This window comes from Takifugu flavidus, chromosome 4 (genome assembly GCF_003711565.1).
Source record: "Takifugu flavidus isolate HTHZ2018 chromosome 4, ASM371156v2, whole genome shotgun sequence".
In the NCBI taxonomy this organism is placed as follows: domain Eukaryota; kingdom Metazoa; phylum Chordata; class Actinopteri; order Tetraodontiformes; family Tetraodontidae; genus Takifugu; species Takifugu flavidus.
Genome location: NC_079523.1, coordinates 10346583 through 10360698, shown reverse-complemented (window position 1 = coordinate 10360698; position 14116 = coordinate 10346583). Strand labels below are relative to the sequence as shown.

The 14116-nt window shown below is 43.3% G+C and overlaps 2 protein-coding genes across 7 annotated transcripts; one reads left to right on the top strand and one right to left on the bottom strand.

Moving 5' to 3' along the window:
• Positions 1 to 44: 44 nt before the first annotated feature.
• On the bottom strand, positions 45 to 8737 carry LOC130523941 (S-adenosylhomocysteine hydrolase-like protein 1). Its single transcript, XM_057029576.1, has 17 exons — positions 8291 to 8737; positions 6494 to 6605; positions 6215 to 6358; positions 5918 to 6018; positions 5711 to 5813; positions 5203 to 5297; positions 5017 to 5123; positions 4826 to 4942; positions 4254 to 4317; positions 4080 to 4168; positions 3793 to 3863; positions 3598 to 3692; positions 3419 to 3517; positions 3024 to 3092; positions 2222 to 2300; positions 1989 to 2109; positions 45 to 1833 (listed from the first exon to the last, which is right to left on the bottom strand). Exons 1-17 carry the CDS (start codon positions 8468 to 8470, stop codon positions 1827 to 1829), a joined length of 1653 nt encoding a protein of 550 aa, XP_056885556.1. The 5' UTR covers positions 8471 to 8737; the 3' UTR covers positions 45 to 1826.
• Positions 8738 to 9530: 793 nt separating this feature from the next.
• On the top strand, positions 9531 to 13582 carry srsf3b (serine and arginine rich splicing factor 3b). Of its 6 annotated transcripts, none has more exons than XM_057029577.1 (7): positions 9532 to 9654; positions 10011 to 10136; positions 10270 to 10480; positions 10570 to 10710; positions 12265 to 12303; positions 12790 to 12876; positions 13065 to 13582. In XM_057029577.1, the coding sequence occupies exons 2-7, from the start codon at positions 10121 to 10123 to the stop codon at positions 13090 to 13092; spliced, it is 522 nt and encodes a 173-aa protein (XP_056885557.1). In that variant the 5' UTR covers positions 9532 to 9654; positions 10011 to 10120; the 3' UTR covers positions 13093 to 13582. The 6 variants fall into 6 exon arrangements, with proteins under 6 accessions (XP_056885561.1, XP_056885557.1, XP_056885562.1 ...); XM_057029578.1 differs by having other exon boundaries at positions 9649 to 9667; XM_057029579.1 differs by lacking the exon at positions 9532 to 9654 and adding an exon at positions 9721 to 9861.
• The last annotated feature ends 534 nt before the right edge of the window (positions 13583 to 14116 follow it).

The window sequence follows — 14116 nt, the reverse complement described above, 5'->3', positions numbered from 1 at the left end:
CATTTCATTTATTTTGCTTGTTAGAATAATGTGAATTAAAGCGATTTTTTTTCAGAATAGCATTTTATTAAAGGTAAATAAGTACAGAAAGTTAACAGGGTCTGCGGAAACAAAGAAAATACATTTTTAACACAACTTTATCTCCACGTGAGAAATATCAAAGCAGAGGTGTTTAACTGTGGAATCACAGTGATGTACTTATTTTAATCTCACCAAACCTGTCCAGTAACACATTCATTAGTCTCTATAAGTCAGCTTAAAGGTCGATACTGTAAACTAACATAGATTTTAAAGCCATTCTTTCCACAACATAAACCTGTGGGAAACCATACTGTGAAAATTAAAATTTGCACGAAAATGTAAAAAGTAAAAAGTAGAGCAAATCAATGACAGAACCTTGGATGTAAGATAAATGCCTTTAACAAAAAAATATATAGAGAGAAGAATATATTGCTGCTGCATAGCTCCATTTGTATTGTTGCAGAAGAAACAATTGCGTGCATCAGTACCCTATTTAAAGCAAAGACAGTTGCACAGCCAACTGACCAGCATGACGTGTTGACGATGTCCTCACGCTTTATGGCTCTGTAGTTATTAAGGTGCAAAGATGAGTTCACTCCCGTACTTCATACTGTCAGACTGGACTAAATTAAATGATCAGGAAATGCCTGAATCGCTGGGTGAAGTCAAAGTTTTGTGCGGGGTCATCCAAGAACATGCTGAGTAAATCATAGACCTGCAGTAGTAAACGCTGAGACAGCAGGGTAAAGGGGGTAAAACAAACATCCACTGATGTGACTATAATTATAATTAAAGTAAGCCGTTTCCTATTAAAAACACAGACACTTTTATATGTATTTGTATAGAATGCTATACTGTAAATTTAAGAAATATCGCTAAACAGTATTGAAGCATTTGATCATAGACATTTAGGAACAAACTCACATATAATTAAAATATCTGTAGATAGTACAAGCCAACAGCAGGTTCCCAGTTTCCTCTTCCTTATCAGGAAATCAGAGAGAAGATAAGCCCACAGTCATGTGACTCTAGTAGGACACCAGTGAAATCAGCTGTTGCATAATAGAACAAACATACTGTGGCTGTATGTTAGTGCTGTACAGTATGTGCTCTCTCTACTCTGAGGTAGAGTTCTGTGGAAACCAGTCTCCTGGTTGGGGAGGCAATAAATCCCAGATTAGCAGGTAAAAAAATTGACAGAATAAATCGACATGACATCAGATTTGCAGTCGCTTTGATGATAGAATATCAAAACTTCTATAGCTATTTCATATAAATAGTAATGATGAGTGAATCCTAAAGTCAGACGGTTCATGTGGTAACAATTTAAAGACCAGAAGAAAAAAAAATCAAATCTTTACACGATAGTCTCCTGCCTATTATTTTTGTTCCATCGTTTCCAGGGGCAGCAAAACAGACGACAACTTGAATGACAGCCTTTCCTCTCATGTGAATTGGTGGAATGTTTAAAGTGACTCTAAAAGTGAGTGGTGGGGCCAAAACCCAAATGCACGACCTTCAATAGTCATTAATTAAAATGAACCACGTTCAGCAGAACTGTAACACTTTTCTCTGTCATTTTGGCACAATATATCCATGTGAAGTTGGATCTAAAAATATCCCTCTGGTCTGCCAGACAGGAGCAGACCTACGTGTTTTGACGGCGCTCTGTGGAGGTTAAAGCGAATATATGATGCAGGCTTGAAGTATAAAATAGGATAATGTTGGTCTTCAGGGATGGATGAAGGAGCCTGTAGGTGGGTAACTTCCACAGTTGTGTGTATGGAAGTGTAGCTTCCTGCTGGCTAATATCTGTGAATACCAAGAAGATTTCCAGTTACTTAATACTGAATAATATAAAACAAAAACATAAACATCTTTAATGCAATATGGCCTGGATCATAACAATCAGCAAAGATTATTCATCTGCAACTGTGAATAACTGTTCAGCTGGAGAAGAGCTGCACCTGTAGTAGTTGGGTTTGAAGGGCCCGTTCTTATTCAGGCCCAGGTACTTCGCTTGCTCGTCTGTCAGCTCGGTCAGGTGGGCCTCAAACGTGGCCAGATGCAGGCTGGCGACATATTCATCTGAAGAGAAAAAACAAAATATCATCAACAGTTTCCAGCATACGCTTCCGAGAATCACCAAACACGCAACCTCGGTCCACGTGCTTTAGATTAATTATGCATTTATACTCACCCATCTTCTTAGGAAGCAAGTACACATCCTGTTTGTATCGTCCCTCTGGAGCATTGTACAACTCTATAAGGGCCAGAGCCTGAAAATGAATATGGATTAATAAAATGTAGGACAATGGATGCTCGTCCAACCCAAGATAGGGTTGCCAACCGTCCACCGAAAAACAGAATTGTCCTGTATTCAGAAACAAAAATACGCTTCCTGTATTAAGTTGAAATAGGAGGCACTTTGCCCTGTAATTAGTCTGTAAAATGTAAATGAATGATGATTAATATGAATATTTATCATCAAATTTATGTTCAGCTCTCTCCTGGTCTGTGACACCAGTATAACAACAGAATCTGGCTCATTTATTGGTCCAGGTACTGTTGCTTGTGAAAATGATACAGGAAGACAACAGACAACAACAAAGCAGTGTGGACGCGCTGACAGGTGTTCAGAGGTTTCAGGTGCTTTGCCTTCGAGCAGTAACCTGACTAATTAAAAAAGAAAGGCAGCAAACATACAGATTTGAATGGGAAATGCATCTAATTTAATTGAGATTTGACTCAAATGTTTCGAAAGTCATTTCAAATAACCAAAAAAGCTAAAAAACAAATTGGGGTGAAGACAATCGAGTCGGCTCGTTCTGCCACCAAGGTGTCCCTTATTTATTTTTGATGTAGTTGGCAACTCTAATTAAAAATGAAGGCTAAGATGTTCTTGTTGTTGTTATTGGGTTTATGAATTTAGCCACCAGGCTGGCAAGACAAATTAAACATCGTTAAAAGTGATAGGAGGCTGACGGGTATGGACATGTCACCTGAGTTGTGGCTGTGATGGAGAGGACAAAGGTAGGGACAGTGGAACAGCTGAGGTTAAGGAGACGTCCCTGGAGAAAACAAAACCAGCATTATTTACACTAACTGCTTCTGGATAATTCTATGGTTCCTTTAGATGATTACTGGGCTTTCTTACAGTAAAACACAATAAAAGGCCTGTGGCCTTTATGGTAGAAAACAGAGTAGCAGTGATATAAAAATACAGAGAACGGGCTGCTGGGATATTGTAGGTAGCACGCGATTGCTTATGTAATACCCTACAAGACATGCTAAATTTAGCGTTTGTGTTTCAGTGGCTTTCAATTATACATGAGGTCACTATCGTCACGCAGCCATCGTCAGGATCTGATGATTATGATTGTTTCAAAGAGCTGACCTCAGCCAGCAGGATAATCCTCCTCCCATCAGGCCAAATGACGTGGTCCACTTGAGAGCGCACTCTCTCCCAGGTCAGCTCAGGGGTGCGCAGGCTCGCCTGTCACAAATGAGAACATTGCTCGCATTGGCACCCTTTTGTGGTGTGAAATATTCAGACACTCGGCGGCAGTAGTTTACCACGTCGATCTCTGTGTTCGAGTGGCCCATGTTGCACACAATGGAGCCATTTTTCATCCGGTCCAGCTGGTCTCTGGTCACCACGTTCTTGTTCCCTGTAGAGACGCCACAATCAATCACCTCATAGGTATATCAGAAAAGCTATTAAAATGGGCACCGGCGTTCCCCCAGAAGCATAGTTGAAAATGCAGCTACCAGTGCATGTGATGATGACATCAACCTGACGGATGATCTCGTTCAGCTTGACCACTCTGAATCCATCCATGCTAAATGAAACGAGGAAGGGAGAAGAGCATAGAGTATTATTTGACAGATGATGGATTTACCTGGAGGGCGGAGGTCCCCGGGGGTCTGAACCCAACCGCTTTATAATATAGCTGAATCGTTAACAAGCCCCACCACGCTAAATATGCCCACAGTCTGCCATTTCCACGTGCTTGGACACAGGACCAGGAGCTCATGCCAGTTCTAATTTCTCTCACCAGGCCTGCAGCGCGCAGATCGGGTCAATCTCTGTTACGTACACGATGGCTCCCAGAGCTTTCAGAGCCGCACAACAGCCTTTCCCCACCTGCCAAGACAAAAGCTGCATTACTACACACCAAAAAATGATACATTAAGATCAAAAGCACCCAATGAAATATGATTTATCTCACCTCACCATAGCCGCACACAACCACCTGTTTGCCTCCGAACATCACGTCTGTGGTTCTCTTTAATCTACATGTTCAAGAAAAAAATACACATTTTCTTTAAGGTAAAAAAAATCTCAAACTCCCAAAACTGACATCCCTCGTATTTACTGTGTAAAATAGAAGTCAGGACCGTTAAAATTAACAACACGTGTGTCGGTCATAAAGTTCTGATCTTTATAGAACATTCAGCTAAATATTCTGGGGCAGCACCTCATTCAGTGTCTTTAATGGTGGCCACATATGAAAAACAGCAGTGTCCAGTGATTAGAGCACGTACAATCAAACAAGAGTTTTTGATATAATGTGTTGCTATGGTAACAGCAGCGAGGAGGTAAAAAAGAAAAATCCGTATCTGGTGAGTGAGCAGTGTCGCAACGGAGGAGTGTTTCGAGCTGGATTTTAAGGCGAATCTGAAGATGGCGGCCGTGTTTCCGTCCTTTGTCAAGAACGAAATGCTCAACAGAAGTTTTCGACCCGCTCATCAGCAGAGAAAATGACCCATCTATCGTTTCAAACCTCTAGAGGATGCTCACCCGTCCAGGATGGACTCCCTGCAGCAGTACAGGTTGTCAAACTTCTGCTTGGTCACGGAGTCGTTTACGTTCATGGCAGGCACGCAGAGTTTCCCGGCTTTGGACAGCTGATACAGCCTGGAGAGAAGAGAGCGGGAGGTAGAAGCGCTCGACTTTGTGTGAGCGCATGTTGTTATCAGGCAGGAACTCACCTGTGAACCCCAGTGACACTCTCCTCTACGATGCCCCTGATCTTCTTGAATACATTTGGGTATTTCTTGTACATCCAGTGTGTCAGGTCCCCTCCATCATCAAGGATCTGACAGGTAAAAGACGCAAATGGCTGAAAGAGGGAACAAATCCCTCATTTAGGAGACATATATTCAACTCACTATTACCATGTTGGGCTGCCAGCCCTCAGTGTTGACACAGCGATCAATGCACCACCAGAAATCATCCTCAGACTCCCCTTTCCAGGCAAACACCGCCACGCCTGGAACATAGCACACGTGACATCTGAATTTCACATTCAGCGATCATTTTATCCAACGTCAGGAACAACAGCTCTACAACACCCACAGAACTCCTGGGGAATTAGTGAATTAGGGAATTAGTGATCAAAGTGAGGCAGAAGAACTGAGCAGCCCCCGACCCTGCTGTTACATCACAGTGGAAATCTAGTACATTCGAAGACATCCAACCAAATGCCACATTACATCACCAGAGATGACTTTTGCTTCAGCTAATTAAACATTTGCAGCCAGTGTCCCGCTCTGATTCAGAGAGCTGTCAACTGTTCGAACACCTGCCCCTGCAGAAAACACAAATGAGTCCTGTGCTTTTGTTTTAGGGACCGCTGCAAACAGGCTGCTAAACTAACTGTTTCCTGCCCTCTTTGCTGCTCACCGGCCTCCGACAGCGCAGCAGCCACTTCGTTCTGGGTGGAGTAAATGTTACACGCGGTCCAGCGGCACTGAGCCCCGAGAGCCACGAGAGTCTCGATCAGAACCTGAAGACAAACAGAGAAGGTTGAATTCAACAGCTGGGGAACAGTTAAAGGAACAGCCAACTGCTCAGGACTCTGACAGATTAAGAGACGGTGAGAAATCTTACAGCAGTCTGGGCAGTGATGTGAGTGCAGCCCACGATCTTGGCACCGGCTAACGGTTTCTCGCTCTGCGCTCTCTTCCTGAGCGAAATCAGGGCCGACATATCTGAAAAAGAGAGCCCGGAAGAAGGAGGGAGCGAGGGAGCAGAGAGGCAGAGGAGCAAAAAGTGAGATCGTAGTTACAGCCAGAGCAAACGGAGAGAACTCTTTCCAACATCTGAAGAATGGTGGTTTGTACTGCACACAGATGGCTTTTCCGATTAACCAGAGCAGGAGTGAGAAGCCCTCCCGCTGCGTCTTACCCTGCTCTGCGATCTCAATCTCACGCCTCCCAAATTCTGCCTGCTTGATGTTCTTAACACAGAAGTCGCTGCTGCCCTTGGAGTTGACCTGAGTTCGATCCCGTGGCGAGGTCTCGTCATCGGAGCTGTCCGTGTAGGACGCGGCTGCAGGGAAAAGCGCTCTTTTAAAGTACGCTTAAATGGGTAGACGCAGACCTCTGCTGGTGCATTTAAGTTCCCGTCTGAGTTTTAAATCAGCCGGAATGAACGCCGGTGGGCACGTTATTCTGTCCGCCTTACCAGAGCTGTAACTGTCTGTGGATGACTGGGAGATGGAGCGGGACAGAGAGCGGCGCCCCGTCTTAGTGGGGAATTTGTTGAATTCCTGCTTCTCCTCCACAAATTGGATTTGCTGCGAGAAAAAAAGAGAAGAAGACAGGAAATTCACATCATGATTGTCATCTCCATTTATGGTTTAACCCTTGTGTGGTGTTCGGGTCTGTGGGACCCAGCTTGTGCTGTGCACCTGAATGGGTTAAATTTCAAGTTCAAAGAAAGAAAAGTCAGTAGTTTTGTAAAACCCTGCTTCACTTGTAAATTTGTTTCCACTCATATCTTGATTTTAATTGATTTTCTTTATTATGTTTTAAATAATAAGTTATAAATGTGACCTAACAAAGGTAAAGGGCAAATATTAACCACATATATTGTTTATACTGCTTGTAATTGGGATAAGGTAAACATCTGTCCAGTATTTTAACATAAAAAGTGTTTGATTGTGAGGCATTAAAAGCCACAAAATGCAACGGGTCCATCAGACCCTCAAACGCTGGCTGAGTAACAACAATATGAACATTACACAAGGGTTAATGCTCACGTTATGCTTTGAGTTTGATTTCAAGTGTTTTTTGGAGTGAAAAACAAAAACAAAGATGTGCCTGATGAAACTGTTCAACCGGTTTTTCTTTCATGCACTTTAAAGACACAAGATTGTCTCTTAAATCTCATCTGCAATTCAACCCTCCACATACCACTGAACATAACACGGCAACAAAGAACAATCTCAAGTGGTTTTCTTGGGATTAAGGTGAGAAAGACAGTGCATAGTTTCTGTCCGGACGGGACAGGACGGACAGAGCGTCCCACAGTGTCTGATTCTGGCTGAAGTTGGAAATTCAATCAGTCAATTAGTTTTGCCAGGTTTTAGGTGATTTTTGAAGATAACTGGGGGGGGATCAAGATTAAAAGAGAGCAGCCCACAATAGTGACTTCAACTCTTCTCACCTTACACGCAGCAATCACTCATGAATGTTTTCTTAAATCAACCATCAACCTAAAAAATAACAAAGGGCATCAGGAACAGGAGACGTTAACGTGGGTTAATTATTGTTGTTCCACTGGGCTTTGACCCTGGATCATGGAGTGCAAAAACAACGGGGACAGGGAGAACAGCCCTCCGTTCTGTGCATCCATCCAGTCACTCGACAGCAAAAATCATAACATTCCCGTTACGGTAATTAAAGCAAAAAGGTGGAATTTATTACTAAAATTGAATAGGCACCCCTGTAAATGTGCATAAACACCATTATTACGTTGCATTGTTGCATTACATGCATTGTTCTACATAAATGAGGTAACTCTTTCCACTCTAAACACCACCAGTGAAACGCTTCCTTCTTCCTTGAAGGTTTTCTCCTTTTAGAAGAAAACAATCGCGTTTCCCTTGACACTGATGATGCCATTAAGCAACGAATGACGAGCAGGTTTCTAAAACATTTACTTTTCGACTGACTTCCTGTTAGTCCTGCTTCACACCATTAAGGAAACCTCGTGCCTCTTCAATTTCCCCCCATTGCCTAGGGAATACATGAATAACATCTATATAATACATTCCAAGTTTGACGTTTGACATAATGTCTCCCCGTTTTCTAAATTGTGGCAAAACAGGAAATTACCAACTAGTGCGTGCAGGAAATCACATTTACGCAGCCAATGCATACAGACAGAAGAGATCAGCCACAAATAAAGCGAACCACCAGCTACGATATTTTATAGTCAAAAGTCCTGCATATATAATGACAGTGACTGAGGTCTTACCTTTTTCACTGGCTTGTGAGTGGGCACAGCACTGAAGGAGGACGATAGTTCCCCCATGTTCATTTCACTATTCTTGCTCACGGTCATGGCAGAGTATTTTTCTGCGACGTTTTCACTCTCCTTCACTTCCTTACTCGCCTGTTTCACCTCCAACTTGGTGTCCCCAGCTTGGTCTGACATGTCGACGATGTCTGCGCGTTACCTTGTCAGAGCCTTCTCTGGCAGTACGATACTAATATCTTGTCGCTGCTAGCAAGCTTAGCGAGTTGAGCAAAGCCTCCCAAACGGTGTGTGCACGCAAACGCAGCAAGTGCAGAGGACAGTCACACAACCGTGTGAGTGTACCAGTTTGATTTGGCCGCGACAGCTTGTTTCTCGTTACAGTGAGGTGCGTGCAGCCGAAGCCTTCTCCTGTTGGCTCAGCTGTCACCTGGCCGACTAACTTTGTGGGCGGTAACGTCGCACTCAAGGGGCGGGGTCTCGCTGGCGCTGCGTTCACTGACACTACGACAAAAAGAGACCCACCGAATCGAAGTGAGGATATACTACAGTTTTCTTTTGATTAATTGATTCTCAATCTATTTGGAATAGACCATTGTGCATCATGATGCAAATACTCATTAGTTTAAGTTATAACCCCTAAAACGAAACCACAACCTTGTGTTTACTTCTAGCGATTGTAATGCCAAGGGCCACAAGTCGGGAAGAAGTGGCGTGAAGGCAACACTAAGCTGGCAGCGATCCACATTCGGCGCGCATGACTGATATTTTTGGTAAAGGTTGCGAAATATCAATGTTAACTTAATGTCTCAGTGCTGTGTTATATATTTAAAATAATAGTTTCATTGTTGAAAAAGGGTACAAATGCTCCATTACCTCTGCCAATGTTATATTATAGCCAGCGTTTAGCTGTCGGTTGACTGTTTCAAGACGTTGATAATGTACAGATGACAAAATTGTATGTAATTCTATTTTATGTAACTATTACTACTGGTAGAGGTTCTTATACAGTTAGTTACAGCAAGTTGAACAGCCTCCACAGATTTCTGCGCCGAGTGCTTTCCTACTTTTTATTACATCTATGAAGTAAGATTAAATAAAATCTACCGCTCGGATAAAATCTTTTACATTTCTGCGCATGAAGCCACATGTAACCAACCCTAATAAGACAATGCCTTTTAATACACTGTTAAAATGCGTTTGATGTAGTTATTACATTTGTTCCGCGTAGCCAATTACAGTCCTCGCCCGCCCACAGGGGCTGGAACACCCGGTAGACAAAACGCATTTTCCGCATCGCCATTTTCCACCGACCGCTGAGCAGAACGAACCAGGAGGAGGAAACGAGACACTTTCAGCCATAGGTAATTTACCAAGGTAGTTTTCTGTTACCAGATGTAACCAGATGTAATCAAATCAAATAGGTCCATCTGTTTTGGTCCTGGGGCTTTTGAATCCGATGTTGCTCTAAAATGAGAGCGTCTAATGACCACTGGGCCTCGGAGAGGCGACAGCCATTTTAGCTATCCGGAAATAGCCACAAGCTACTAGTAGCCTCAAACTTCGCAAAGGTGAAACACCATATTCAAAGTAGACACGGCGTTATCACCGCTGCATAACCAAATTAATGTATGTTTTTGGCTCCGTGTTTGTCTGTTGGGGCTCAGCCTTGTCTACCAAGGTTAGATCAAAAGGCTGTATTTGTTTGTCTTCCCTTTAGCATAAAGCCGTGCCGTAGCGTCGAAAGCAACAAAGGCCTGAATTATTTACGGCTTCCTTTATCTGGATGTTGGATTAAAACAAAACAACTAATCTATCCAAAATAGTAAGATGGATGCCTCTACAGGTAAATGCATTTGGGCCTTTTTGGGGTTCTTTGTTGAAACAGCCAAGTGACTGCATCGTGTTTATTACGTTTTCGTTCGATCAGCAAAATAAGAATTTCACGCACAAGCAGATTTTCTTTTCTTTATTTGCAGATTCAGCCATGCATCGGGACTGTCCTCTTGATTGCAAAGTCTACGTTGGGAATTTAGGCAGCAATGGCAACAAGACGGACCTGGAGAGGGCCTTTGGCTACTATGGCCCTCTTCGCAGTGTGTGGGTGGCCAGGAACCCTCCAGGTTTTGCTTTTGTAGAATTTGAAGACTCCAGAGATGCTACCGATGCAGTTCGCGAACTCGATGGAAGGCAAGGATCAACTTCGATGGATTCAAGATTGTGACGTAAAGTTTTTGTGCATCAGCGTTTTACATTGTCCAGTTGTGTTTCTTGTACAGGACGTTGTGTGGATGCCGTGTGAGAGTAGAGCATTCCAGCGGAGAGAAGAGAAGCCGTGCCCGCGGCGTTCCACCATCGTGGAGCAGGCGCCCCCGAGAGCGAGATGACTACAGGCGCCGCAGCCCCCCTACTAGAAGAAGGTGGAACACAATAGATGTTTCTGTATTAATGTGCTTTTCTGTGAATTGTTAATCACATTTTTACCCACAGTATATAACCTGGGAACCTGTGTTTCTCCAGGATAGGTATTTTTAGCCTTTATCTTTTCTACTGATTAGAAATTTGTCATTAAATTGTTAAGCCGCAAGGGCCTTAGGGTTTCACCATCATTCCTTATTCATTTTGTATATAGAAGAGATACATTCCTTAGTAATTGTGATAGGGCATATAATCTAAAGAATACTTTGGGTTGCGTAGAGAATTTATTTATTACAAAAATGCATCTAAAGATTTGTCCTCTTTTCAGCACTTTCAAGTGCTTCTGCATTAGACTGGCGAAATAGCCATGAACTACTCCTATGTTGGAAGATTTAGTATCTGTTTTAGTATATTGGAGGATGAAAATGCCTAATGTGATGCATTTTTGTTTGAGGATGCTTTTTATTTATTTTTCCATCTATATTAATAAGAATGAAACCCGTTGCAGAGACACCACCATGCCTCTTCTCACCACCCTCAGTCAACTAGTCCTCTTTGAGCATCATGTGACTGCTGACCATCGTGCCCCAATCAGCTTGGCTGGTGCTGTCACATGACCTGGGCACGGCCAGTCGTCAGGTTGCACCAACCCATTGGTTCCTCAGCATGCCGTTCTCAACCTTCTCCTTCAACCTTAAACCAAACGGCAGCGGCCCACCTCACATTCCCGACCAATCAGCGTATTGCGTTTCCAAATGTCTACAACCTACCACCACCAGCCTTCGGCTAACCAATAAAAGCAGGAAAAAAGCCACAGCCATCCCCCCATCTGCCTGCCACCTAATCACCCTGCAGCATCTGGCTCAGTCCAATACAGCCAATTCTTCCTACCCGGCCGACAGTCTGCCTCCTTTTCGTCATTTCTAGCTTGTTGAAAACCAAAAATACTAGTAAGTTTTCCTGCTTCATTCAGTACACTGCAGATTACAGTTGTAAAAGTGAAGAGACAGCTGGTTTGGAAAGGTTGTTTAGTTTATTCTCTTTTGAGTCAGACTGGAACTTCAGGTTTCCAGAGTTTCTGGTATGACTTGTGAACGCTCCTCAGCCCCTCAGTGAAAATCACACGTTGATTGATTGATTAGATGTAAATGACTCAATTGCACTGGACCCCTTTCATAAAGATGGTGGCCCCTCTTTGTGTCTGGGATACTGTGGCTTTTCCCCAGTCCCAATTTTAAAGATTGTTTTCAGATATTCTGGAGTATGTAATTATTATTCCACTCTTGTCCGTTTAAAGTTTAATGTTAGTAACGAGGACTCTCTGTGCACTGACTGGTAGAGGCGATATGATTTCTGAGCACCTGCCACCTTTATAGACTGGGTCCATCGTAAGTGAGTTCTGTTTCTGTTCCCTGGAAGAAAAAAATATCCTGTTTCATTTGAGTTACTGAATAGAGAGCAGCCTGTTTCGGGGGTGGGGGTGATCAATGACAAGTGTTCAGCTCAGCGGCAGAGCTGTGTGTACCTGTTGATAACACGTTGCTTTCCCTGCACAGGTCACCACGTAGACGGAGCATCAGCCGCAGTCGAAGCAGGTACGTCGGCATTTAAAGTGTCTCGCTGTCTGGGAGGTCGCCAAAAAAGAGCAGTTAGCCCCAATTCATGACCATCTAAAGCAGGGGTGGGCATCCAGGGCCGTATCCAAGCCAGACTTTCTGTCCTACAGGTAAACACTTTCACCTGGGGTTTCATTTACCTTGGTGAAAGTGGTTTCCTGCCTGGTAGGATGTAAATCCCGGCTTGGATTCAACCCTCGAGGAATGGATTTGACCTCCTCTGATGGGTAAGTCCAATCCATGAAGGCTGGAATCCAGCCAGGTTTTGCATCCTACCAGGGAGAAACCACTTTCACCAAGGTAAATGAAACCCTAGGTGAAAGTGTTTACCTGTAGGACAGAAAGTCTGGCTTGGATACGGCCCTCGAGGACTGGATTTGCCCACCCCTGATCTAAAGGATGATTTACTGGACAGTAGAGGTAGTGTAGACGTGTTTGTTTAATGGGCTGATCTGGTTTTTGAAGGTCGCTCTCCAGGGACAGGAGGAGGGAGAGGTCCCTCTCCCGGGACAGGAGCCACAAACCATCGAGGTCCCTTTCACGATCACGGAGGTACTGGCGCTCTTTTAGCCCCTAAAGACCTTTAGTGTGGTGCTGTTACTTGATCTTTTGAAGTAACTTGTGTCTGAACTGCCTCCACACTGAGACATTCTCAGGCGAGGTGTTTATTTTACTGTGGCATTGCCAAGAATGTTTCAGCGTGTGTTTGTTTAGTAATTCTTTTTCCCCCCTCCTCACAGCCGCTCCAGGTCTACAGAGAGAAGATAAAACGTCCGTCGGGCGTTACAGGCTCTGGTACGAGCCGGTGCATACGTGTTGCCGTTTTATACGATGAACTTCATTTTGGGTGTGTTTTATTATCCATTACTGTGTTCCTCCAGTCATTTTCAAATCGGTGGGAGTAGTTTGATCTCGTCAGCCTTACAATTGTGCCACCTGTCATTCCAGCTCATCTCTTAATCCCAGAACTTTTGTCAATGAATGTAGTGTGTAGTAATGACTTGGTGTGGGTAGTTCCTCAGACACAATGTGTAATTGTCTTCTTATTTCTCTCTCTAAGGAAGTGTTGGGTAATTTACACCTTTATTTGTAAAGATCACATTGTGTTATTCTTTCATACTGAAGGTGTGATAAATCACAGCCTCCATAGGTATTTTTAAAAAGGTGGAATCACACAAGTCAGTTAAGTTTTGTTTTCCTTTTGTTTGATACTGTATGTCCCAATTCAATCGGTTTGATTAAAAATATATTGACTTATCTTACTGTCCGTGTAGTTTCTCATTCGCCTGGGTCATATTAACAGATGAGGTTCTACATAGATTGCTTTGCTTGCCAGCCCTGATGATTGGGGTGATTTATAGGACTCTGACTTGGCTGCAGGTCACAGGGGGCCAAACTTCCAGTTGACTCTTCCCTGGACCTTTGAAGACTTGTTCTTCTTTCGATTGTCCCAGTCATTCTGATTTCTCTGGCCACAAGGGGGCGCCCCACCCATGCTAAATAGTTGTATCTGTAACCCTTGAGTCTAAAAACCTGACCAAGGTTGAATCCTGGATAGTCTAAAATTGAACATGCACTGGGAGACGCTTTTCCTAATTAATATGTTGTTCGTAAGAAAAAGTGAATAAGTATTTTTAAGAAAAAAATCTGGGTTTAGGAGGTAAAGAGAATGTTATATATTTAAGAAGAGAAAGAAAAAGTAACTTGGGTAATCCCCGAATTTCCCCCCTCTTCCTTTGAACAAACTGCGGTTTGAGGGTGTTATATAATCTACTTGTACAATTTCTAATCT

Bases quoted from the DNA above. Each gene is read 5' to 3' on its own strand.
- LOC130523941 (XM_057029576.1), bottom strand. From the start codon at position 8,470: ATGTCAGACCAAGCTGGGGACACCAAGTTGGAGGTGAAACAGGCGAGT. The intron at 3,518-3,597 runs GTAAACTACTGC...CATTTGTGACAG, and splicing joins CGAACACAGAGATCGACGTG to GCGAGCCTGCGCACCCCTGA. The intron at 3,093-3,418 runs GTCAGCTCTTTG...TGTTTTCTCCAG, and splicing joins GGATTATCCTGCTGGCTGAG to GGACGTCTCCTTAACCTCAG.
- srsf3b (XM_057029577.1), top strand. The intron at 10,711-12,264 runs GTGGAACACAAT...TTCCCTGCACAG, and splicing joins AGCCCCCCTACTAGAAGAAG to GTCACCACGTAGACGGAGCA. The intron at 12,304-12,789 runs GTACGTCGGCAT...TGGTTTTTGAAG, and splicing joins ATCAGCCGCAGTCGAAGCAG to GTCGCTCTCCAGGGACAGGA.